The sequence below is a fragment of the Passer domesticus genome, chromosome 7, assembly GCF_036417665.1.
Source record: "Passer domesticus isolate bPasDom1 chromosome 7, bPasDom1.hap1, whole genome shotgun sequence".
Classification (NCBI taxonomy): Eukaryota; Metazoa; Chordata; class Aves; order Passeriformes; family Passeridae; genus Passer; species Passer domesticus.
In genome coordinates, this window is record NC_087480.1 from 57,015,096 (window position 1) to 57,039,549 (window position 24,454).

General features: G+C 42.1%; 2 protein-coding genes across 6 annotated transcripts in view; one reads left to right on the forward strand and one right to left on the reverse strand.

Moving 5' to 3' along the window:
* SHISAL2A (shisa like 2A) overlaps positions 1–14,561 on the forward strand; it is a 40,880-nt gene extending 26,319 nt beyond the window's left edge. For 2 of the 5 annotated variants that reach the window (XR_010366564.1, XR_010366559.1), the window contains 2 exons: positions 13,098–13,227; positions 14,119–14,561. The gene's annotated coding sequence lies outside the window, so the exon portion shown is untranslated. Of the gene's footprint in view, positions 1–8,126; positions 8,262–10,294; positions 10,369–13,097; positions 13,228–14,118 lie in introns of all 5 variants that reach the window. The other 3 variants (XR_010366560.1, XR_010366561.1, XR_010366562.1) reach the window with 3 other exon arrangements.
* A 5,449-nt stretch (positions 14,562–20,010) lies between these two features.
* Positions 20,011–24,323, reverse strand: LOC135305348 (cytochrome c oxidase assembly factor 7). Its single transcript, XM_064428890.1, has 3 exons — positions 21,625–24,323; positions 21,409–21,549; positions 20,011–20,599 (listed from the first exon to the last, which is right to left on the reverse strand). The coding sequence occupies exons 1-3, from the start codon at positions 21,728–21,730 to the stop codon at positions 20,151–20,153; spliced, it is 696 nt and encodes a 231-aa protein (XP_064284960.1). The 5' UTR covers positions 21,731–24,323; the 3' UTR covers positions 20,011–20,150.
* Positions 24,324–24,454: the final 131 nt, after the last annotated feature.

Sequence of the window (24,454 nt, forward strand, 5' to 3'; positions counted from 1 at the left end):
AGTACACACTTGTGTCACTCCTGGACAATGCTGTGTGAGTCAAGAGTGCTTTCATCAGGTCAGAGCTGAAAGCAGATTGTGCCTGTGGCTGCCCTCATATGCACTGCTTAAATTGAGTCTTTGGGAGCCCATGGTGTGAATGGCTCCAACCAATGACAGAATTAGGCCTTGAATCTTAACTAGATATTGGGATCCTTCTAAAACAGAGTTATTTGGAGTATTTTTATAAAAAGGAATGATATTTTTGTCACCAATGTTTGATTTGTCTAGCATTGTTGAAGACCCAAGGTCCCATAATTTACAAGAAACGTAGAATTACAGTAATTTTTCATGATTTCATTGTGTTATATTTTCATTCAAAACTTCCTATTCATCCAGGGACATTCTGAGTACCTACTTGAAACTCAAAAGCACCTAAGTGATCCAAGTGAACACACAGAAGGAGAGGTCTGCTGTGATATCCACAGTACAAAGGTGTTTCACTGCAGTTGACTTGGGTGGCATTAGCACTGAGATACCTTCAGACAGACTTAGGTGCTCACTTGTGTCCTTCCTGTCTCAAGGACTTCTTCAAAAACTCTTCTCTCTAGGTGATGGGATGGTGGGAAATCAGGGGAGGACAAAGTTCCTCTAAGTAGCCTGAAAAATGGAATGCAAACAGTTCTTTAGAAAGGTGCTCTGGTTGTTTTTCTGTGCCCAGACTCCCTCATTTCAAACAGGAGTGGCTGTAGATGTGCTGCAGTGGTAACGTTTAGTAGTCAAGTACTGTCTGTTGCAAATTGCTTTGCTCCTGAACCCAGTTATGGTTGCTAAGTGACAAAAACCTAATTGTCTCTCATGACTTTGACTAAGCCAAGCATTTAAAAGCAAGAAAGTGAAGTGATAAGGATGATGCAGCTCTCCTGCTGTCCAACAAGGCAGGTTTGGTACTAATCTGTTTTCCAGAGCAGACAAAGGTGTTTGTTTGCTGTTCTCCACTAACTTTATTATTCCCAGTGGTATTATAGAGAATTACATTAATTGCTATGGTAATAGTAACAAGAAGCAATTACTTTCAGCAAACAGCAATTACTTCACCTTCCCAAATTTGTTTGTAGCCACATCTGCCCTTAATAACAAACATTTTTTTCCTAGAAATTAAAAAAGGTGGGGAGAGTGTGCAAATCTGCATGTTAGGGATCTTACCCATGGCCAAACCCCAAGGACAAAACCGAATATTTAAAATTCTCATTACTTTTGTAAGCATCTCATGTAAGCAGGGGTAGAGTCTCATCTTGTCAGGGGTGGCTTAGGACTGCTTTTAGTTGTGATTGGTAAATGGTGTAGGCAAGAATAAAAAATACATGGGAAAAAGAAGTAAAGTAAAAGCTGGGACCAGCTTGGTTTCACTTAAAATAATCCATAATGTTGTTCTTATTTCCTATCTAAGGACTTTAAAGAAGGCACCTATGTGAATATAGATTTAGAAAGTATTAGAATAAAAAACATTACAGGGCATGTGTTTTCTGTGTTGACATATGATTGTTACTGGGCAAACTGATGAAATACTGTGGCATTAACAGTACTAAAGTGGTATTGAGTGCCTCATAAAGGCATTAAATTAAATCTAAAGATCATATTCTATAAGTTGATAATGTGTATAATAGCTTTCCCTTTTGTTTCTTTTGTTTTTTAAGCAATGTCTCTTACCCAGTAGTACTTCACAAACTGTTTTGGCTTTTTTTAATCCTCTGTGTCTGACTTAGATTGAAAACTTTTGTTGATAAACAGCTCCAATGGTGTTTACTATTCAAAAGCAGCATTCTTTAACATCACTAAAATCCATTAAACCCTTCAGAATAAGAACACCCCAAACTACTAATTATCAAGGTAATGAGCTGTGCTGCTCACATAAGTAAACTGAGAAACATTTAGTCCTTGTTTTCACTTGGAAAGATGGCATTTTCTGCTCTGTGCTCTCCAGTGCAAGGCCAGCCCTGGAAAATACCCAGGGGCACATTAGCAGAGGATTTTGTCTAGCCAGGATGAAGGTGGGGATCAATAAGAATCAATGCTCTGTTTCCCACCTATCTGCCACATTTAGAAGTGTTCTCCAGACTCCAGAGCAGTACAATCCATAGCTGGGGCCTGGAATCAGCACATCAGGCTAAGGAAAATGAAAGGAAGCTGGCACTAAGTTGGCTCACTAAATTCTCTGTATACACATGGTCCCCCAGGTTTGGTTTGCCATGGCAAAAGTACACCCCAAATCCATAAGTTGTATTTCATCCTTGTTGCAACTCTTTGTTTCTCTGGAGAAAGAGCTCTACAGTGTTGAATAATGGTGATGTTTTCCAGTGTTTTTTATTTCTAGTGTAATGATTTATGGTCCTTGGTCTGATAGGCAGAATAAGTGGAATCCCTGGGGGTTTTCTGGATGGGAACATTTGCCAAGCCCTGAGCAGCACAACTCATAACAGTGCATTAAGACCATATTTGCTTTTAATCTCTGCTTCACTCTGTATGCCAGCAGTTTTGAGGAATAATTGACATTACCTTGAATTCAGTGATGTGCCTACACTTTTTTATGAGCAGACATGATCTCACTCTGCTTGCTAGGAAAATACCATCTCCAAACAATGGGTAGCAAAGCCCTGAGTCTGGCCTGATACCTGCATTTGCTCAGCTTCAGGACTGTGCTGAATGGCTCACAGCCAGCCTGAAACACAGGCTGGGAGAGCTCAGGAGAGAGCAGGAAAAGAGAAAAGAAAGGTGGACTTGTCTTAAGGAAGTTGAAGTGAGGTTTATAAAACTGACTGTAGCCTGCTTCTCCATCAGACCATGTGAATTAAGCACTTTGCTGCATTTCCAGATACCTGAATATAATTAAAAATCTTGCTTAGTATGAATTAATGTGATTAGAGTCAGAATTCTTCTTGCTAGATGCTTCCTTTAAATGAAATATAATCTAGTTATGTGTACCAGTTATCAAGGAAACTGTATCATAACTCCCTCAGCACAATTCCAGAATATAATCCCAATGATTTAGTGTTTGGGATAGTGCAATGCTGCAAGTTTGAACACCATGTGATTTTTAAACAATGAGAGAAGTATGTGAACTGTACACACCTTGTACACATCTTGTCTTCCAATGCCTAGTTTTCAAATAGCAGTTCAGTTTTCCAGCTTGATTTATGTAGCTCAGAAGGTTAAAGGACTGAACTAAAACCGTTTTCTCCAGAAAAACCATTTCATTAAAACCTGACATTCAGCCACTAAAGAATTCTCCAGTGACCAAATGAAAACTGAAGAGTATTAAGGGATATTAATGTTGTGCTAAGCCATATCTGCCTTTGCCTTCCAAATCAGAAACAATCAGAATTAGCTGAAAAAAAAATTGCTCCAGTCAAATAAAATTTTAAAAGATACAAAGTTATTAGAGTGAAGTAAATTCATGGCAAATGTGAAGTGCAGCTGGAAATATGAATTAATCAGTGATACGGATATGGAGATCATGGAAACAAAATTGTTCAACAAAATTGTAGCAATGTTGTTTTCTTCTTCTTCCCAGACAATTAACAAATTGGATTGTCTCTGTATTTTACCACTGATTAAAAAGCTGAAAGCTCATTCTGATGTGCCAGAGGATTACAAGGGAAGGCATCCAAGTGTTCAGCCTGGGCACTGCCACTGCCTCAGGCACACTCTCCACAGGCAGCTGCTCTCCTGTTGCCTCCCTCAATACACCAGGCCACTGGCTCTTGGTACCTAAGTTCTCCATGTTTGCTTGGAGTTTTGATGAGCATTGTAGTCTTCATCACCAGGATGAAATAAAGAACTTGAAGCACAAATAATGGGTAAGATAGCTACTGTATCTGGTATTTCAGTGAGACACAGACTAGGCTTCTTTATTCCTGAGTTTACAAAAGCAGCTCTAATTAACAGGTTGTTAGTGCATCTGCCAGATTATGTAGAGACCACGTGCAGTCCTCCTATGGAACTGGCCCAGCACCCTCCAAAGAAAAAGAGCTGTTGCAAGCTATGCTAAAAATGGGACCATTTTTAATGTTGGGCATAAAATTCTTATCCAGAGGCACAAGAAAGCTTATGATAGTGGATGACTACATCCACTGGAGAAAACATCTTACTCTGATCCTTTCAGATAATCTAGAATCTTTCAGAAAGAAGAAAACAGATTGTTTCAGTAGCCAAACAGTATAAATTATAATAAATTATCCTTTGAACAAGCAACTGATCCTCAATGTGTATACGCACATTTTGGGAATATGGGTATTTTTAAAATGTTTCCTAAGTGTATATCAAGACTCCACCAAAATGCTTTCATCTTCATTTTATGCAATGCAAATTTAATTGTTTTTTGCTACTCATATTCTCAGTTTAAGCAAATCAAAAAACAACTTAGACTTTTAAAAATGATAGCATGAAGAACAATAGGCATCTTTCTGGTGGCACCATGGGAAAGCTGCAACAACAATTTCTTTACAGAAAAGCCATAAATGCCATTAATCTAAATGACCAGGGAGCAGATGCAGAGGCCAGCAGACAAATAATTTGCTGTTATAAAATAAAGTATCCTTTTATGCAAATGAGCATCAGTGATACTGGGATAGGTAAGGACGCATTAAGAAACTTAGGAGCCAAGTTCACTATTCCAGTTTCTTTAGCATGATTTCTGTGACTTTTATGAGTTTTAGTTATTTCATCCTGTCCATGCAGTAACTTCATTATACATTCCTGCTCCCAGACTCTTCCAGGTCCCCTTGTCTTGCCACCTTCTTTGGCATTAGGCTTGCACCAGCCATGGCACTTAAGCAGCATGTTCTCCCTCCCTCTCACCACAGCCCATGGGCTTCTAGCACCACTCACCTTCTGTGCCCCTCTAAGGTGGAACATTCATGATTAAAAAAAAATTAAATATGAACTAAGCTAGTTTTAAGTGTACATCAGCCATAACTCCCCACCCAATCCATTCCTCCCAACCCAAACCCTGCTGTACAAGCAAAATAGGTACAACACAGCAAATATGTGTTAAAGGCAGAGTCTCTCCCAGCATCAGGGGGGGGGCTACAACACAAGGCTCTCCATTCTGGATTCCTCTGAGTCCTGCAAGGCAACTGCAGTTAACACCTGCTGCTACAATTAGTGTCTCATTTTTAAAAGGCTCTTTCTCCTTCATTGCTATTTGGTAGCAATGGTGTAAATTGGTTAATTGGTAGAGACCCCTTGCAGTCTGCAGTTCTAGTTAAGCATTGCTATGGATTGAGCTTTAAGGAGTGGTGAGGAAATGCAAAATGTGTAAAAAAGCAGTGTAATGGTCTGCTTGAACAAAAAATATTTCGTTTTCTGACAGGCATATTCTGCTCTGATTTTGCAAAGCTGTCCTGCTTCACTGAGTTTGTTTTACTAGCTCTTATCCATGGCAAATGGACATTTTAATTTATAGCTGCATATTACACTTGTTCTTACACACCATTTGCAGTTTCCACTGCTTCTCATTGGTGATTATTCCTCTTGTAAGGAAACGATCAAGCAAATTAGTGGACAGCATTCATGATGAACCCTTCCTCCTTTTCCTTTAGGATATTCCTGAAGTGCAAATGCTGAGAACATGAAATAGTTCACTACTTTTTAAATAGCTGTCTGTGTCAAGGTTAATTAGATTCCATTAGATAGCAAGATATTCCTAGAGAGAAAAATCTTTGAGGTTATCTCTGCAAAACCTTACTGCTCTGAAGGTCATGGCCACCTCAGCTCTGCAGGCCAGCATGGCCTGAGATGGCCATGAGGAGCTGAGATGGACAAATGAGAAATTCTGATCTAATCCAAATTCCTGCATCAAAAACCTGTGGAAATGGGGATTGGCTCCTATAGTAGTTGCAAAGGTGGAGCCAGTTCCATGTGAGTTGTGCTTTGGAAAACACACATACAGTAATAAACAAAGGAAATAAATGCCATCTGGAAAGAATCACTGAGGTTTCCAGGTTTTAGAATGCAAAACCTACTTGCTGCTTCAGTTGGATTCCTGTTTAAGATGCAGCTGCTGTGGGAGTATGTGCAGCATATTTAATTTGAAAATATTCCCAGAACTTCTTTGCAGCAGACAGAACTTACTCAAATGAGTAAAGAAACATATTTAATTCTTTAAATCTCAGAGGGTTGTTTTGTTTGCCACAGATGTGACCCACAGCAAACATTTTTAATTAATGGCTCTCTAGCAGTCATGTTACCTTTCTCACTTGCCTGACTTCGAGGGCAGCTAATTTCTGTGTTTATCTGTTCTACTTGGCATGTACATAATGTGCTAATGAAGAGAGAAAGAGAACAATAATGATGCTCAGCACTTATACAGCATTTATTCCATGTTACTGCATAAATATTAATTGTGAATCTTCACAAAAGCCCCAAGGAATAAATTAATACTATTATCTTTCTATTTAGGGAAATAGAAGCAAAGGTGAAAGACTGTGAAAAGGAAACAGAAGTGCACAGATGTACTTTGCAAAGCTTTTTATAGCTTATGAAAGAGTTCTGTAGATGTTTATAAATCTGATTACAGTTTATATTTAGGTGTTATGGGAATAGTAAATCTTGCCTTCCTCCCTCTTTCCTGGGAAACTGACAAATGAGGAGCAGAAACATCCTTAGAATTCAACCGAAAGATGAGAAAGTTACACTATCAGGGAGAACTTTTCTTCCAAAAGCTTTATTTCAACAGGCATTAAAGATAGTAGAGACTTGAAAACAGAATGAATAAAACCCACTTTTCTCAGTTAGGCACTGCTTCCCTGCCAGGCTGCTTTCTCCAGCAGAAATCACCCTGCTCCTCCATGCCCTGCCCTGCTGCAGTGCTGTTTGGGCTGCTTTTGTGTCACTGCAGGTCCCCACACCATAATTCTTCCATCTGTCTCTTGAACCTAAAATGGGCAAGAGAAAGGACACCTTGTTTTGGACAGATGATAAGCACTGTCTGTGCTGTCATCCAGTTTACGAAAAACTCTCCAGGACTTCTTTAGGAACATTGAATATATTTAGTTCCAAAGAGCAGAAATTAATCAGTTCAGCAATTAAGGCACTTGATTCTATGATAACATTACTATCCTTGAAGAAACACAATACTTAAATGCTTTTTATTGCTTGTATTTCTTGAAAGATGCATTTGCCTTTTCAAAACAGAGACATTATGTTCTCAAAATCCATTTCCAATTGAAAAGCCTCCCACTGCCTACATGCAGGTGTGGATGTTTTCTGATTACTCCTAATCAAAGTTCAGGGTTGCTGCATTTCCCGTGCAAGGGAGAGCAGGATAAACGCATGATAATGAAAGAGAGGAAGCAATGTTAGTCCCAGAGATGAAAACAGATGGGTTTACTCTGACTTCCATTGAATTTGCAGAAAGGGAGCAAACATTTATTTTAGATAGAGGATGTTCAATTAGATGCAATGTTTTCATGTACAGAGTATATAATAAAAAATATGTTTATATCCTTTGGGATGACTCTTCTGCAAGTTGAGGTGTGAATGTCCCCGAGTTTATCTCCTCATTGTGTCAAGGGAGGCACTGCAGCATTTTGTGGCTTAGCTTGTGAGTAGCACTTGGGGCCAAACCTGCAGCACACAATGGCCAGGACAGGAGGCAGGAGAAATGTGGTGAGTCCTGGCTTTGCACAAGATGCCATCACCCAGTTCACAGCTCTCCAGATGCTTTGTCAGCCCACCGTGTAGGGGTGAGCCTGGCATGCACAGGCTTAAACATTTCAGTGGTTTATCAGAACCAGAGCTAAAGGCACACTAAAGAAAGCAAAGCACATACTTTTTAGTTAGTTATGCCTGGTTTTAACAAGTTTTTCAGGATTTTCTTCCAAAGTACTGCAAGCTATAAGGTAACTTAGAATTTCCAAAGCTGAAAGGGATGCTGAGGACCCTGCCCTCTACTTTGAACCTCACTCCTTGCTTGTACTCCAGGTTCATTGGAGTAAACTCCTGGCTACAGAAGATTTTCCTCCCTGGAGTGTTTTCTCTGAGATACCAGCAAATATAAAAGTAGTACTTTGACATTATAGTTAGAGATGACTTCTTCAAATCTTCCTTATGTTCCTTAGTTAACACATTTCTACTTTTCTCCTCAGGACTGCCACAGGTACTTTATAGACCATGGATTGTGAGAAGCAGTGGTTGTGCTGAGACCTTTGTAGAGTTGTGGCTTCCAGCTCATTGTGAGCTTGGCAGTGAGTCTCTGCTGGTGGTTTTGCTGCCTGTATTAGGTAATTTTGCTGCCTTTTCTCAGTTCATGTTCCTCACTCCACCTACTGTCTGGTACTCCTGCTGCCACAGACATTTAATGTGCATAATGCAATCTGTGACCAGAGCCACTTGGAAAGTTCCTTGTTTTCAGTAACAAAATGTACCAGTGTCTCATAGCTGCTGCAGCAAATGTTGCAGTCAATTTATTTGAGAGGATTTTGTCACTCTATGATGAGCAGCTGCTTGGGGCAGATTGCAGCTATGAAAATGTGCACTGGCCTAGTAGAGCCAGGGTAGTCGTGACTCCTGCAATGTCTGCTGCCTCCTTTGACAGAATTTTTGCTCTGCCCAGCTTAATTCTTTCTACCTTTTGCTTTCTGAAGGAAAGCAGTAAAATTACTTTAAGTAGCATCCCAATAAATTTTCATTTCAGAAATAAATTTCAGTAAATTAGACCACAAGTGATTACAAGACAGACAGGCTGCTAGTGACTCAGACTGTTTCTTTTGATTTCTTTTTAATTATTATTTTATTTTAACAAAGACACCTGCACAAAGCACTGCACTTAAAATCGTTCATTTGACCCAAACAACCCCCATTCAATCTCCTGGCAATTAAGGAAGCACAAACCCCCTCAATGCAATTTTGTTTTCTTAAGAGAGCAAATGCAAAGTGTACTGTGTCAGTATGGGCAAATTGAACCTCACTGCATCTTCTGGTTACTGTGAACCATTCACAGGCAAAAACCTTTCTCTTCTTTGCAGACCTCCTCATACTTTTGGGAAAGTGCCTTCCCAGCAGGGCCAGGTAGTTAATTGGCTGTAAGTTTCCAGGAGTCAGTAAAAGCAGGTGGATTGGGCTGATCTCTTGTATGAACCCATGAGTTCTTGACAGAAAGGCTTAAATGTTAAAAAACTGTGGGATCCTAGCAAGTATGAAGAACATTGTTGTCTCATCCCTTTGCTTTTCAATGGAGATTGCTCCCTCTAATATATATGAACATATTGATTTATCTTTTGATTAAATGATCAAATGTGTTTCTGCAGCTTTGCTTTTCATTAGGCTGCATTTGTAACTGGTGCCAATAGATCATGATCTTGAGCTGAATTGGAGCAGTGGTCTGTTACCTCTGGTGTTCCCACTGGGGCTGTTGGTCTCTACATCCACAGGGATCAGCCCATGGCCAGAGAAGCTCCCTAAAAGCACTGCTGTGCTTGGGAGGCCTGTGCCAAGGGGTTTAGGAGCTACAGAGATCCTGGCAATCCTTCCTAGTGTTTTCTGGAGCTACCAAGCCAGCACTTGGAATTTTAAATTGTGAGCTCCAAGACTTGAGGGATGCAATGAATATTAATTCTGTTATATATAGGACTGAAGCCTTTCTGGGGAAGGTGATAAGGCAGCCCTGAGCTGATAAGGGCAGCTCAGAGTTTTAATGCAAAAAGGAAATGGCAGACTGTGCAAATGGGATCTGGTGTTTTATTCCATGGAAATCTAAGAGAATTGTCCAGTGAAAGTGGTTTGAAGCCTTCTGCAAAATGAGTTGCTTGAAAGAAAATGAGCTGACTCATTGGGTCACACCAGGAGCCTTTTTACTGGGCTGGCTGGGTGGCTGAGTTCTGTTTTCACATGGTCTTCACTGGGTTTCCTCTGATTTCTTTTGAAATGGAAATTTTTGGCTGAAATGAGGACCTGTGGACCAACCTTTGCAAAGGACTATGTATCTTTCTATATTGCATCTCATCAAGCAAACCTTCAGAGGCACAATTACCAGATTAGGACTGGAAAATCACGTCAGGCTGTTTATTCAGATCAACAAGTTTGGTTTTTAGCTTTGCTTCTCAGGGAGGTGACAGAGCAGGGCTGTCTGTGCCAGCAATGGAAAGGCTGCCTTGGATCCTCTTTTCTGGGGAATTGGACCACAGCCATTGGAGGGCTTTCATTTTTCTGTAAAAGTGTTTAAATAAAATCAGGATTTAGGGCACATTGCAGCATCTCTACTAGGACAGAAGCTGGGAGCAGCAGGTTTCCACTATTTGCTTTCCTCTAATTCCAGGTACTATTCAGCTGGCTGGGACTTCTCTTATAATCTTGGTACTGGTGTGAAAATAGCAGCATATCACATGGCGGGTAAATCTCTTTTCTTATCAGTAAATAAAGCATTTCATTTCTAGCATATTATTGCAATGACAGCACTAACAATAAAATCTGAAGAGCAGTTACACTTTGACACAGTTGAAAGATAAATCTGAAATGATCCTTATCACTAGTACCAGAAGCTACTCTCATTTTTCTGCCTATCTCCCTCATTGCAATGAACTGCATTTTTACACCAACCCCCTGCTAGTTATCTTCTCTGATGCTGAAGAATCATAACTTCACCTCCCATAGTGCTGGAAGGGCTCTTGTTCTTCACCTGGTTTTAAACAACACCCTACTGCAGTCAACTTGAACTAAATAAGTACTTGAGGGCCTAAGGAGGCCCTAGACTGCTGGGGCTCCTGCTTCTGTGCTGCTGGGCTGTTCTTGCTTGCTTCCATATTATTCTTTTACAACATTGTATTTGTGGTGGTTGAGGAAATAATGAGTTCTCTGCTGGAAAGTTTAGTAAACACAGGAAAAAATTGCATGCAGTGACTGAAGACTCTGGTAGAGGTTAAGCACACAGCTCTCAGGTATAATAAATACAGACAGTTCTGGCTTGAGACAGAGAACCAGACTGTAGAACTGCAAGGCCCCTTGTAGTTCAGTTTCAATTCAGGTCACACAGGCTCAGCAAACCAACCTGCTAATAACCTCCACTCTGTTCCTGAGCTGGGCAGGAGCACTGCAAATTCCTGTACACACCTAAACCCTGAGTGCACCTCCTGCACCAATGCTTCCCATGTTCCTCCTCCACTAGTTGCCTTCTCTGTCCTCTGAGCCTTTCTGGTGGGCAAAGCCAGCAGTCCTGCTTACAAAGATGGGATTGATCTACCTGTGCACCAGGCATGTCCCTGAATTCTCAGGTTTGGTCATATCTGTATCTGGTCTGGCCACCACAGAAAGCATGGGGTGAAAATAATAAAAGCAGTAGAGCCTTTCTGTATTTGCAACTTCTCTTTTTCTCCCAATCCCAAATTAGTGGTGTCCTTATTACTTTTGTGTTATAAGTCACCTCAAGTCCTTACCAGGCTCCCAGCTACCTAGTAAATAAATTCTATATTGCATCTCATCAAGCAAACCTTCAGAGGCACAATTACCAGATTAGAACTGGAAAACCATGTCAGGCTGCTTATCCAGACTCTTAACTCTTCATCCACTCACATTTATTGCCTCATTTTCTCAACTTCTATGTGAGGTACAATAATTTCTGTTCATCTGGTGGACCTGCGTTCTTGCTTCCCTCTTCTGCCACTTTTATCACATTGGTCTCCAGTTTCCACAGAAACTGCAAGCCTCACCTTGCCCTTGGAATCATGGTCCCTTTGTTGCATTTCATGACTGCAGAAGAACATTAGTTTGCTCCAGGCATTTAAGTAGAAAAAAAGATGTATTTGATTCCCTCCACAGAAGCATAATTTAAATGAGAACAGCCTCAGACCACGGGGGGACTAGAGAGAGCAGGTTATTGTGCAAAGGTCACTGTGTGGAAGCTTTAATGAAAGCGAGTTTCACAGAGCACATTATAGCAAATGAAGGCAGGACCTTGAGATCTCAAGAGGAGGCAAGACTATTCTAATTCCTCTAATGCAGAAGCAACAATGCCCTTAATATAGAAAGCCAGCAAGATTAACAGGTGCTGCTTACAGCTCCCAGGCATTAGCTGTGCTGCAGTGACCTGCCCTCCTGTTGGCATGAGTCTGGCTGTGCACATTGTGCACATGAGGCACTGCTGCTGCGTGTGGCTGAAAGGAAATACCTGTGCCTGGAGCAGCTGGAGCTGGCCTGTCTGCTGTGCAGGAGGGCAGAGGAACAAGCCCCAAGTCCTGTTAGCATTTCTCTGACAAGGCAGTGACCAGTAGGAATACGGAGATCACCTGGAGCAGTGCCTGGGAGGGAGGGGTGCAGCAGGGCACAACCACCTAGCTTGGTTCAGTGGTGCCATCTGGAGCTGTTGCCTACCAGAAACCTGTCCAGTTGTGTTCCCACTGCTCCTGCAGGAATGAGAGAAAAATAGAGCAATGTTTTCATCCTGTGCCCAAATGCCAACAATTAGGGGCCAGCACTGGTAGCCAAGGGAACAGTCCTCCCACAGGAAAATAAGCAAAGCACAGCTGAGCAGCATGTAGAGAGGACAGAGCACAAAAGGCTCGTTCGATCCTGAGAACATTTGGATTTTGTTGTGGGGTTACAGTTGTTTCTTTTTTTTTAATAGAGATGTCTAGTTCTAGTCTTTTATCCATTCAGAGCACTCCGACTGCCTGCAATCCAAAGTGCTGGGGTACTCTTCAGCCTTTAATGGGTTCTCAAAAATCTTCAAACAGCTATTGCAATCCCATCAAGTAAATGCACAGCTGGGTCTGAGCTCAAAAACTCCCTCAGTCTCCAAAACCCAGACGTGTCTCTGTGTGTGTGCACCTGCCCACTGGCTCAAATGGAAAGTGAAGAAGCCAATGAGAAAAGGCTATATTTTTGTTTCCAGCCTTCACCTCTTCTGCCCCACAGGGGGTTTAAGCCTGGACCTTATTTAATAAATGCTCATCAACACCTACTCTATGCTACAGAGTCATATTCCTGCATGGAGTTTCACTCCATAGGGACTGCAGGGTTAATTAACGGGGGAGATCTTGGATTGTGAAAGATTTCTGTTCCAGGTTGTCCAGACACCTTGCAGATACCTGAGGACTAATTTGATCTGATTTGGGATTCTATTTCAGAAAATACGTGATCTGAATATGCCATGATCTGGATCTGGCTCCTTCATTGAATTAGGATTGAGATGATTTCCTTTAGGAACAGGCGTAGCTGGAAAAAAGGAACATCTGTTTATCTCCAGAACTAAACAAGGTAATCCAGCATCTCTAAGGAGTCCTCCCAGGCTCTCTGTTGTACACAGCGTAACTGTAGCTCTTGCTGCACTCTGGAGACATCAGGAAAAAGCAGTTTGATATGACCCTTTCCTGGCATCAAAAGATGCTTCAATGGCCAAATTATATTACTTGTCCTTTTGGTTTACTGCCTGAGCAATGAGAAAAAATAGAATTCACTTCAAATTAATTAATCACGTGCTCTCATTTTGTATAAGGACAAGTAGGTTCTGGCTAGAAATAATTCCTCTCCTATGCAATTTATTCCAGATCATTTCTGTTGTGAAGCCACCCTTCTTTTCAGACTGTACTATTTTAAAAGATCCTGTTTATCTTCACCAGCTCTGCTATGAGCTGTCCTCTTGGAATGATTGGGCCAAGCTGAGTTACACTCCAGCAAGCCCCCTAAAGCAATCACAGGTCCCAGGTGGGGGAAGCTGTGCTTGATGTGCTGCAGGAAGTGTGCAGAGTGCCTTTGGTTTCAGCTGTATTCATAGGCTGAGCAGGATTGCACATAGCAGGTTCTAACAAGAAACAGCGTTTATGTTTGTCACTTATTAGTTCAAGCCTCCAAGCACAGACAGTACTCAATCAATTCCCCTCCACACATTCATCTGATCCATTTGCAGAGGCAGGACAAAAGCAGAGAAATAGCCCCAAATCCCCAATTGCACAAGGGCTGTCCTGAAAGAAAATTTTCAAGCATTAAGCTTCAGCATAATTAGTTTTCAAGGGTACATCTGTTTCCAAGCCTCACAATATCTCTTGTTCAGCCAAGTGAACAGGAACTGAATCAAAAAGCTTTGTTCCTTCATACTTTACACATCAAAAGATGTTACCTTTCTTTCTGTCACCCTCTGTTTGTCCCCAGCAACATGAATGCATTTTGAGAACACCAAGCAAGGTGTGAGCAGCCTGGATTTGCAGCCCCTCAGCAGTGTGAGCAGCAGGCTCCTGAGCACAGGTCCTGCCTTGCCTCTGGATGCCATTTTCCCAGGTTGTGTGCATGATGCTGGAATTGCACCCTGCCAAATGACCTTGCCTTTGGCTCTCCAGAGGGCAACACTTTGACTGGAGCTTCAAAGATATAAAACTTTTCCAGAATTTGGCTCAAAGCTCAAAGTCATTGATTGTTGTAATGTATCTGCCTGTGGGATGACAGCAGTTCTTCTGGGTCAGTACTGAAAAATGCAGGGGGAAAATAGTCACTGAAATCAAGTGGAGGTTACTTATTTATTCAAATCATGGAACAAAACCCTTTCTTGAAATTGTTCCCCAAAGATTATAATGGGGAAAATAGCATATATATATATATATATATATATAATGGCCTTAGGTTGCAACTTGTAACTGTAACTGTACAATAGCTAAAGCAAAATCATCCTTCATTTAAAAGGACTGAAAGCTTTAAATTCTTACCTAAAGTGCACAGGTACTGCATAAGAAAATATTCTCTGACCATAGGCTTTAGTTTGACACACATATCAGGATGGCATTAGATTAGGAAAGAAAGGTCATAGAGAATTAGAACCAGTCACTAGAGATCACCTATCTCCTGTCATTTGTAGAACTATATTAACTAGCTGTTGATTTGTGTTGCAGTTTAAACCATCAGTGGATCAGCATTGTCATTACAGTGTGATAGTGTGATCTGGAAATGTCTGTACCCTGCTGTGGGAACAATGAACAGAAGAGTCAACAAACATCACACTTGGGCATTGCATGCTGCAGTACACAGAAAACAGAAATTAGCAAGCCAGGTACACTGCAGAGATGTTTTGGTTAAGTGTTAAAGGGTGTGGAAAGTTTACTGTAACAAAACCATTGTGCTGCTCCTGCAGAAACCTTCACTTGTATTGAATTTGTTCACATATTCTGTGGCTTTTGTGACCATGTCAGTCCCTGGCATCTTCTGATATCAACCCCTGAGTTCTGAGGAACATACAAAACTCACAAAACCCAGCAGAAAAGAATTTAGAGTAGGGTCATGACTTCAAAAATATCTAGATTTTTTTTTAACCTCAAATTATACATAATCTCTCTGAGGACCACTGTCTGTTCATGAACACCACAGCACGTGAGCTGCCAGTCTGAGTCAAGTTTGGGTCCCTGTGACAGCTGATGTCATTCTATCTCAGCCTCCCTGACAAGTAAGATATTTTGTATTGCCTTTGTGTCAGCTGCAGAACAAATAAGTAAAACAATGCTGTGGAGAAAACATTTCACTTAAAAAGACAGAAAATAACTTCTCTGAAGGGCTGATTGCAGTGTTGACAATGTCACAGCTTCTTATTTTCTCTTCAGCCATTATTGATAACACTTGTGCTGACGTGGCTATCACATGTGTCTGCAACAATAATAAATATTATCAGGATAGCATTCAAAGGCCAGTTTCCCATCTCAGTGTTTCTTGGCTTGTAAAGAATTGATAAGTCCTTGCCTTGCTAAATATCATTTGGAGAATAATCAGTTTGGGCCCCTACTGACATTGTGTGTCCTGCAATGAGTCAGTAGCTGCTCAGTGGCTTGTCCTCCTACCCTGAACTAAAGACATAATCCAGGTTTCCTTCTAGTAGTTTGCAGAAAAGGTTGTTGCAAAGCAACAAGAGTTTCCTGGGCAGGAAGCTCTATAGGAACATGGCGTGCTTCCAGTGGCAGGAGAGCTGGAAGGAAACCAGCCTGCTTCTTTTCAGTGTTTTTGGTGAAAATGAAATGTGCACACCAGGCACACCATTATGTGTCAGAAGAGGACTGTCAGAATAGGGACATGTTGTGTCTAACATAAATTCAGGTTAGCCTCATCTTCAAGGTATGAAATTACATCACAGCCAAACAATTAACATTTTTCTTTGGTGGCTTTATTGCCCCAGCTCTGTATGGAATGGCTCTCTGTGAGCTGGAAAGGACTTGCTGAAGTGCACAGAATCCTGTGGGTGACAACTGCTGTATAAACATGTGGGTTTTTCTCATCTTCTTTCTTGCTTCTTTTTTATCAGTTGCTAAGAAAAACTCTCCAGGATATGTTTAAAGCACTGTTCTTCAGTTTTGCATAGACAGAATGAGAACTTACAGAGAACTCCCACCACACTCGTGAATTCAAGCACATGAATGCATTGCAATTATGCTGTTCACAAATCTCCATCTGAAATCAGCACTCCAAAGTGGCCTAAATTTTATAATTCCATAGCACACAAATGTCTGACTAGTTGATTAGGATAAAAAGATTATAAAAAAATGTTTAAACTTTACAAAACCATATTATGGTATTACAAACAAGACTGCAAAAAACTAAGTGTCTGTAAGAAGTAAAAAACACATTTGGAACAAATATAGCAATGATAATTTGTAACTAATATTAAGAGTAGAAGACAATAACAACAAATAAGAAATATGTGATATAGTCTAAAATGAGTGTAATTACTGGTTATTGTGCTTGCTTCGAGTATGGATACAGAAAAATGAAAGAACTGAGAGGCTACAGATCTGGCAAATGAAATCAGACATCCAAAATTTTGCACAGAATTGATCCTTATAGTCTAAAGATCCTTGGGGAAATCTGTTTTTTGTGGATTCTGGGCTGTATTGTTGATACAGTGTCTGGAAAATGAGAGCAGGGTACCAGTGTTTAGTACTGAAATATGTGCTAGGGACTTTGGACCATCCTGAATCTTAGACTGTGGATCTCTGGATCAGGGGTGTCATTATGAGTGCACACAAATGGCATAATGTCAGGATCTGAATTCAACCCCTGGGTGTTACCCCAGCACAAATTACTGCAGTAATGGTACAACAATAAGATTTATTGCTTATTTCCTGATCTGTTTCTTGCTGTGCCATGGCTCCTTTTCCTTCTCTCTCTTCTTGCTTCACCCCCCACAAAAAAGCCAACCCTGAGCAGAACTGTGTTGCTCTGAGGTTTAGTGGAGGAGATGCTGGGAAGCATAAGGGAAGGAGGAATTCTTCTCTCTCTACCTACCAAAGGAGAAGAAGAGCTACTTGAGAGGTTTTTTTGGTTTTGTTTCTTGGTGTGATGATGACACAAAATCTCCCAGACCATCCCTCTGGGTAGGTGTGTACAGCCACAAGAACTCCCTTCACACATACACTGCAGAGAAGAGTTGTTACCAATGGCTGAACAAAAGGTCAGCAAGCTGCAAAACTGCTTTTATTACAGTATAGCACATAAACAGAACCACTAGAACGATTCTCTTTATCTACAAAATCATGTGGCTTCTTTACCCAACAGCATCTTTTGTCCAGGATTAATCCAAATGACACTTAATGACACATGATGTGGTGCCAGTGTTTAATCTTCGTTCAAAACCAGCCTTCCACTGGTGATCTTTTCACAGCTGCAGGAACCATCCTGCAGAGAATGCTTTCATCATTTACAGCCAGGTATTCACATGCCTATTTAATTAATTAGGGTTGGCTCCTTCTGAAGTAGATTGCTGCTTTATTAATGGTTGTATGCTTAGATCAATGCAAACAAATGAAAGGGAAAGCAGACAGTGGTTTAGGAGCTGTGAAGCTGAGATAAACTCCTTTATTTCTTAGAAAACCCACTGATCCTGGAGAGATCAACAGGTTCTTCCATATTTCCAAGTATTCTGCTATGATCACATATCTATCACTCTTTCTTTATGACCTCAGAGGCTTTGAAGAAAGTTTTCCTCCAGGAGAACATAAAATATATCCTTTGTAACATCAGGCAAAAAGAAAGAGCAGGAAGATATTGGCCTTTTGGTAATACTCCATAATATCAGAGCAAGATGGTTATAAGCCAAGATTTGCAGGAAAATTTTCACCTCTAAAGGTTTTGATTATGTCTCCTGAACAGAATCTTGAGGCTGAGAATAGGCTGCTATTCATAGAGTGTATACTGTGCTACAAACTGCATTAACCACTTATAATTTGTAATACTCTGCAATGAGACTGGCTGACATTTTTTTGGATGCTTTGCCACTTTGGAGGGAAAAGAGTCATATAGGCGAGGGCCTTAGCTATATAAATGCATCTGTGATCAATATTTGTGTAAAAAATATATAGGCGTGCCCAGAGCAGGCAGCAAACTGTTCAGACAGCCTGAAAACACAAGAGCCTTCCTTAATTTGGCTTTGCCTCTTCAACCAGTGGTGCAAAATTGGATGACACTTCATAAACTTACCTTACACACTTCACAGCTTTTATGAAAATGGTTTCCTTTATAGTATTTAAGCTCTGCAAGTCTGTGAGTTCTCGAGTGCTATGAAAAAACCTCCCCACAACATGCACTTCATATGTGGTTTTAATTCTCCACAGTGTGTCACTGGGGATGTTCTCTGGTGCCTGTTTGCTGTGTTGATTGGAAGTTTCTGGGAGGATCACTGACAGTCTTTAGTCCTGTTGGAAGAAAACTGCTCTAGTGCTTGGGCTGAGGATCTGAACAAGGCACTCTGTGGCAGTGAGCATTACAGGGTTTAAAATACCACCCAATTCTCCAGTGCCTTGACCCACCTGTAATTGCCTACTCCAGAACACACGGATTCCAAGCTGTTTTATTACTAGTGTTAACACTCCACAGAGGTAGCATTTACTTACCTTTCCCATGTGAAAAAAATGCTCAGAATATTACCTAGCAAAAAATCAGGCAAAGAGTGTTCCTCTAAGAGCTTCACCTTTTTGAACCGCCAAACAATAACTGTTAATAGAAAAATTACTCTGATTTTGCCACTGCTGTTTGTTTTTTTTCCAGGCTGCACCAGAGCCACACCAGTGTGCAGTTTTCATACACTGCCATCTGTTGTTACAGGGTGCCTGTGTCACTGCTGTGCTGTGCAGCTTGGGTTTCTGTTCCAGCAGCAAACATCCTTCCCGAGAACTCTGTTAAATTGGAAGAACTGCTTTAATTCATACATGCAGTGAGATTCCAACAACTCTGCTTTCACTTGTGGCCACAGCCAAAGTAATGTTGCTTTTAATCCCACTTCACTTATTTCAACAGTGAATTTTGTATCTTTGTTTAGTCCAGAGCCAGAGGATTTAGGTTCTGAGTAGTAAATTTACAGCAAAACATATACACCACAAACATCACATATATTTACACACACCAAAATTACAAAGGATCCTGTCAGTGCACGAATAGATTTACAAACACTGCCCTGCTTATTTAAACAGCTGTTTCAGAATCTGTGTGTTTAGCTACAGTTTGCATATATATATAGGTTATGGATTTGAGTCCAGGATCTGATGAGTTAGCACCTTGTTCCCTAAATCTGAACCATTGTTCCAGAAGCTAGCAGGAAGGTGAAATGATTTGTGTGTGATCAAATAAGGGGCAATCACATGTTGGGAGAGCAGCCTGCAGCACTCATGCACATATAACAGGCAGATACACAGTCACAAACCAGCTGGCAACTGGAGGAATTAAGGGAGCTAGGAATTGGCCTAGACCTATGGAATTACAGATGAATATCCATGCCTTAGAGCAGCTCACACAAGGGTGCAGCTATCAAAGTCCTGATAATGCTTGTGAGAGATGGAACAGTTCACACTGCCCAAGCTAGGATTACCTGCAGTTGTGATTTTTGTGTGTTAGAGCACAAGCCTGGATACAGAAGCGTTGGACACAAAAAGAGATCCTCTGTGCTTGAAACCATGGGGAAAAACTCCCACAAGACCACAAGTTTTTGGCTTCCTTAAAAAGAAGGGAAGGATCTAAGCAAAACACACTCAAGAACTTGTGTGTTCAAAAACACAGAAATGCACAGCAGAGATAGTAATGTGTTGTATCCACAAAAATATAATTTTATTTGCACATCCAAGTACAGAATATTTATTTAAATGAAAACTGTACGCTCACAATTTAAATAACACGTTCACTTGCCATTTAAAAACCAGTCTTAATATCTACAACTGCCAGTTTTACTCCCCAAACGTTAGAGAACTTGCAGCTTCTTTCTGTTCTTTATGCAACTGTTTTGCCCTGTTTTTCAGATCCTCTGCCTTGGCATCATTCTTCTCAACTCCATCTCCCAGTTTGTACATGCGGCTGGCGTTGGCACAAGCCCACACGTGCCCCAGCTCACAGCCTTTCAGTGAGTACTTCAAGGCATGGCTCATGTCCTTGGGGACCCCAGGTGCTCCCTGCAGGTATATCACACTCAGGTTGAAGCAGCTGGGAGCAAAATTGCTATCACAGGCTTTTGTGTAGTAGTCTCTAGCAGCAACAGGGTCAGGCTGATCATTGTTGGCTCTCCCGTCCAGGGCCAGCAGCCCAGCGCTGTGACATGCATTTGGTGACTTCTTCCCACCTTTCTCACATGACTTGATGAAAGATTTGTAGGCAGCTTTCAAATCTGGGTTGAGTCCACCTGTCAGTCAAGACATTACTGTGAGGACATGTTAAAACAGTTGGGAGCTTTCTGCTTTGCAGGATGCTTCCCACCGCAAATATAGCATCCACCACTTTAGATATTACAGTCAACATTTAGGACTTCAGAGACATCACTGTTGTCTCAGTGACAAACATCTCTGACATAGAAAACTCTCCTCCACTCACTAGTAATCACAACAGCACTGGTAACCAAAAAATAACCCAGACGCTCAAAACACTCTTTCCACTACTACATCCACAGATTTAATATCTTAACACTAGCAAGTATTATTTTGCCAGTATACCTGCACCAAGATTGTTACTAGTTCTGAACTACAGTAATAATATTGTTCCTTACTAGTACTTTCATTTGGAAGATCTCTGACTAATTTATTTCCCATTACTGTGCCAGCAAATACATTTTGAACAGACTTGGGGACTACTGAGGTATGCATGTTACTAGTCTGTGAGTTTCCTTCTTTGTTACTTTCTTTCTTCTGTCTGACAAGAAGAAATGTCGTGAAATGACTGTGCAGCAACACTGAGCACTGGCTGTATGTGCCTGTTAAGCAGTTGTAATTATAAAAAAATAATACATAGTTAACATACAGCTGATTTTTCAGAAGGAAGCAATTTTAGGTCTTCCATCCTCCCGCAACTTTTATGAGGTGACCATGAAAGGGGCGGGAGAGGCTCCTTCAAGGTCAGGAGGACAGGCAGGTGTGAGGGCGGCCAGCAATGGGAACAGGTTGCCCGGGGAGGCGGCGGAGTCAGCCGCGGCCCGAGCGCCAGAACGCCGCTGCCCACCTTTGCCGAGGGCCTGGTAGGCGCCCAGTTTGTAGCAGCTCTCGCTGTGCCCGTGCGCCTCGCAGTTGTCGCGCAGCACCCGCGCCGCCGCCACGAAGTCCTTCCTCACGGCGTCCAGGTAATCGGCGAAGCGCTGGCAGCCTGCAAGGCACGGGGCACGGGCTGAGCACCCGCCGGCCCCGCGGCGGCGGGCGGGGCGCGGCGGCGGGGCCTTACCGTCCGGGTCCTTCTCCTTGAAGCACTGGTAGCTGTACTCCACGTGCAGGTTCTCCAGGTACGCGCGCACCTCCTCCTCGTCCGCGAAGTTGATGAAGCCGGCCATGGCCGCGCTGGGGCACGGCGCGATCGCGGCGGCGCCTCCCGGGAGCGCCGAGCGCTCGATCCGGCACCGAGCGCTCGATCCGGCACCGCCCCCGGGGCCGCCCCTTCCCGGCCCGGTCCCGCCTCCGCCCGCTCGCACCCGGCCCCTCCGGCCGCTTCTCCCGCCCCTTTGCCGGCCGCTCCTCCGGTCACTCCCCCCGTCTCTTCCCCAGCCTCTCTTCGCTCACCTCCCCTCAGCTCCTCTCGTTACGGCTCCTCCCGCGGTCATCGGTTTAGCAGTTTTAAGCGATAACACACTGTTAGAATTTACTTTCAGAGTTTTGCGCCAGCGGATGTGTATTCCCAAGGTCTGATTCAGCACAACCCATAGGCTGAGACATGGCAGTACATTAATTGCGCTCTGCATGGCCTAGAAGCCCGGCTGCTTTCCTATCCCTCAGCCTGCCTCCTGGATGCTTTTGTCTGGAGCAACAGCTCAATAATTTCCAAATCCGTTTTAGAACAGGGGTGCTGCTGTGAGAGACTGCTCCCAGCCACCACTCATTTCCGTGGTACCATAAAAGCTCCCACAGGTGCTTTTTGAAGTACTGGAACCCGCACTGAGCAGGCAGTGCTGGGGCACTGGGAACACCCAGAAGTGGGTAAGGACGTAGCACACAATGAACCCTGCTTCTCCTGGATCTGGGAATCACAGAAGGGTTTGGGTGAGGAAACCATGGGGAGGGAAGGGACCTTAAATATCATCTCATGACAGGGGCACCTTCCACTATCCCAGGCTGCTCAAAGCCCCATCCAACCTGGCCTCGAACATTTCCAGGGATGGGCACCCACAACGTTATGGATTCATTTAACCCAAATGTGATAATAGAATACTTACAGAAAACATGGCACACTATCCAATTCCAGCAGTTCTGAGCACAAACTGAATTTTCTGTGAGTAAAGTAGCACATTAGAAATCTGTGTGATGAATTGCTCAAAACCAACCTGAGTTCAAGTTAAAATAAATTTCAAAGAATATTTGCAATATTTGCAAATGCTTTGTTCCAAATTATTTAAGTGGAATAACACCAGCTTGTCGAGTTTCTGGGATAAATAAAACTCAGTTAAATCCTCTGCATTGTCTCCCATAGGAAGAATTATCCTTTATTAAATTATCCTTTATTAAGGGCTAGAGCTAATTTTGACCAACTATCACCATCACCAGCTGGACTGGCAGCAAACCCTGCCAGGTGCGTAGTTGAAACATCAGTTACACTTTCTAAAGTATTTCCTTAAAACTTTTCAGACTTAAAAATTTGGTTTGACGTTAAAACACATTTTCCATGTGCAGCTAAAGTCTTATTTTCAATACATATTGACCAAAACCCACTGCCATGTGTGTGTGAGACTGCAGGAAGAAGACACACATTGCTTGGCCAGGGCTGGCTGCGATCTGAGAATGTTTGGGTGAATCTCCATTCTGGACGGGGCCTTTAGAGATGAGCTGCTTTTGTGCCAGCAATACTGTTTCTCTGGAAATACAGCTTTGAAAACATTTCACTGTGCATAGGCTCAGTAGAAATTCCTTGAGTTTATTAGTTTAAGTCCTTGACGAGTCTGTCCTTGCTGGGATTTTGTCTTTGCAGTTTCTGATGCCGATGTTGAGCCTGTGCCAACTCAACCATATGGCTGCTCCAACCAGGAGTGGATTCCTGAGTACGGGGAGGCAGGCTAAGAACAGGCACTGGGAGCAGGGGGTCAGGCTGTCACTGAAAGTTTTCACTGCCTGAGCCCAGTTCCTATCACAAATTCAGAAAACAAGACATCTGGTGATAGGTCAGAGTGAATCAGTGAAATTAAGAGCCATTGACTGAACAGTCTGGAATCTTGCAAAGACATTATGAAGTGGAAGAAACACGTAATGGACTAAGAATAATAGTATGAGCTGCTTCCTTATCTAAGCTCTGTGTCCATAATTATATAAGTTGTTTCTTCTAAGCAGATTAGGTTTTTAAGTGGTTAAATTCAGAACATGAAGATTCTTAACTCTGTGCTGTCAAATCGTGTGCATGTAATTTATTTTCTCTACATCAGCAGTCTAATCTAAAGAATTGGAACTATAACTGACCTTTATTATGCACTCCTTAAACTGGTAAAACTGTGTTTCATAGTATTTATAGACCCTTTTGCCATCTTGTAAAGACAGAAACATAAATAATTTTAGCAATTGTTCCTTAATATTTATTTATGTGTCTTGCTGGTTTGCAAACAACAGTTATCCAAAGCTTCTGCATGTAGAATCAGCAATTCTTTTACATAAATTCTGTATTCTAATTCACTTTATTTGGATAGGGTATTTGTATCACTCTTTACTGAAACAAGAAATAACTGTATTCTCTTGACCAATAGTACATTGTATGTATTGGTTGTAAGACAGGTTTTCCTCACTACTATTGTTACCTGAAACCTGAAATTACTTTGTACGGGATGCTTTATGCTTACAGCAAAGCTCCCCTCCAAAGCAGGTGGCAGAACCTATTGTACTGGTGCAGGTTGTTATTCATATTACCAGAATAAACCAGTTTGTACAGGAAATACTTAAACTGCAGAGGCTTGAGAGCACGAAGCGTGAAGCTGACGCCAGTTCACGGCTGAGGGAGGGCCGCAGAGCTGCGGCTCACCTGCACGGGCGCCTCAGAGTTCTCGGGTCCCGGCTCCACTACCGGAGCAACCATGCCGAAAAAC

What these genes read in the sequence shown, in the direction of transcription:
- LOC135305348 (XM_064428890.1), bottom strand. Translation starts at nt 21,730, where the DNA reads ATGGCCGGCTTCATCAACTTCGCGGACGAGGAGGAGGTGCGCGCGTAC. An exon ending in CAAGGAGAAGGACCCGGACG is followed by an intron (nt 21,550 to 21,624) that starts GTAAGGCCCCGC and finishes CGTGCCTTGCAG; the next exon opens with GCTGCCAGCGCTTCGCCGAT. An exon ending in CTACCAGGCCCTCGGCAAAG is followed by an intron (nt 20,600 to 21,408) that starts GTGGGCAGCGGC and finishes CTTGACTGACAG; the next exon opens with GTGGACTCAACCCAGATTTG.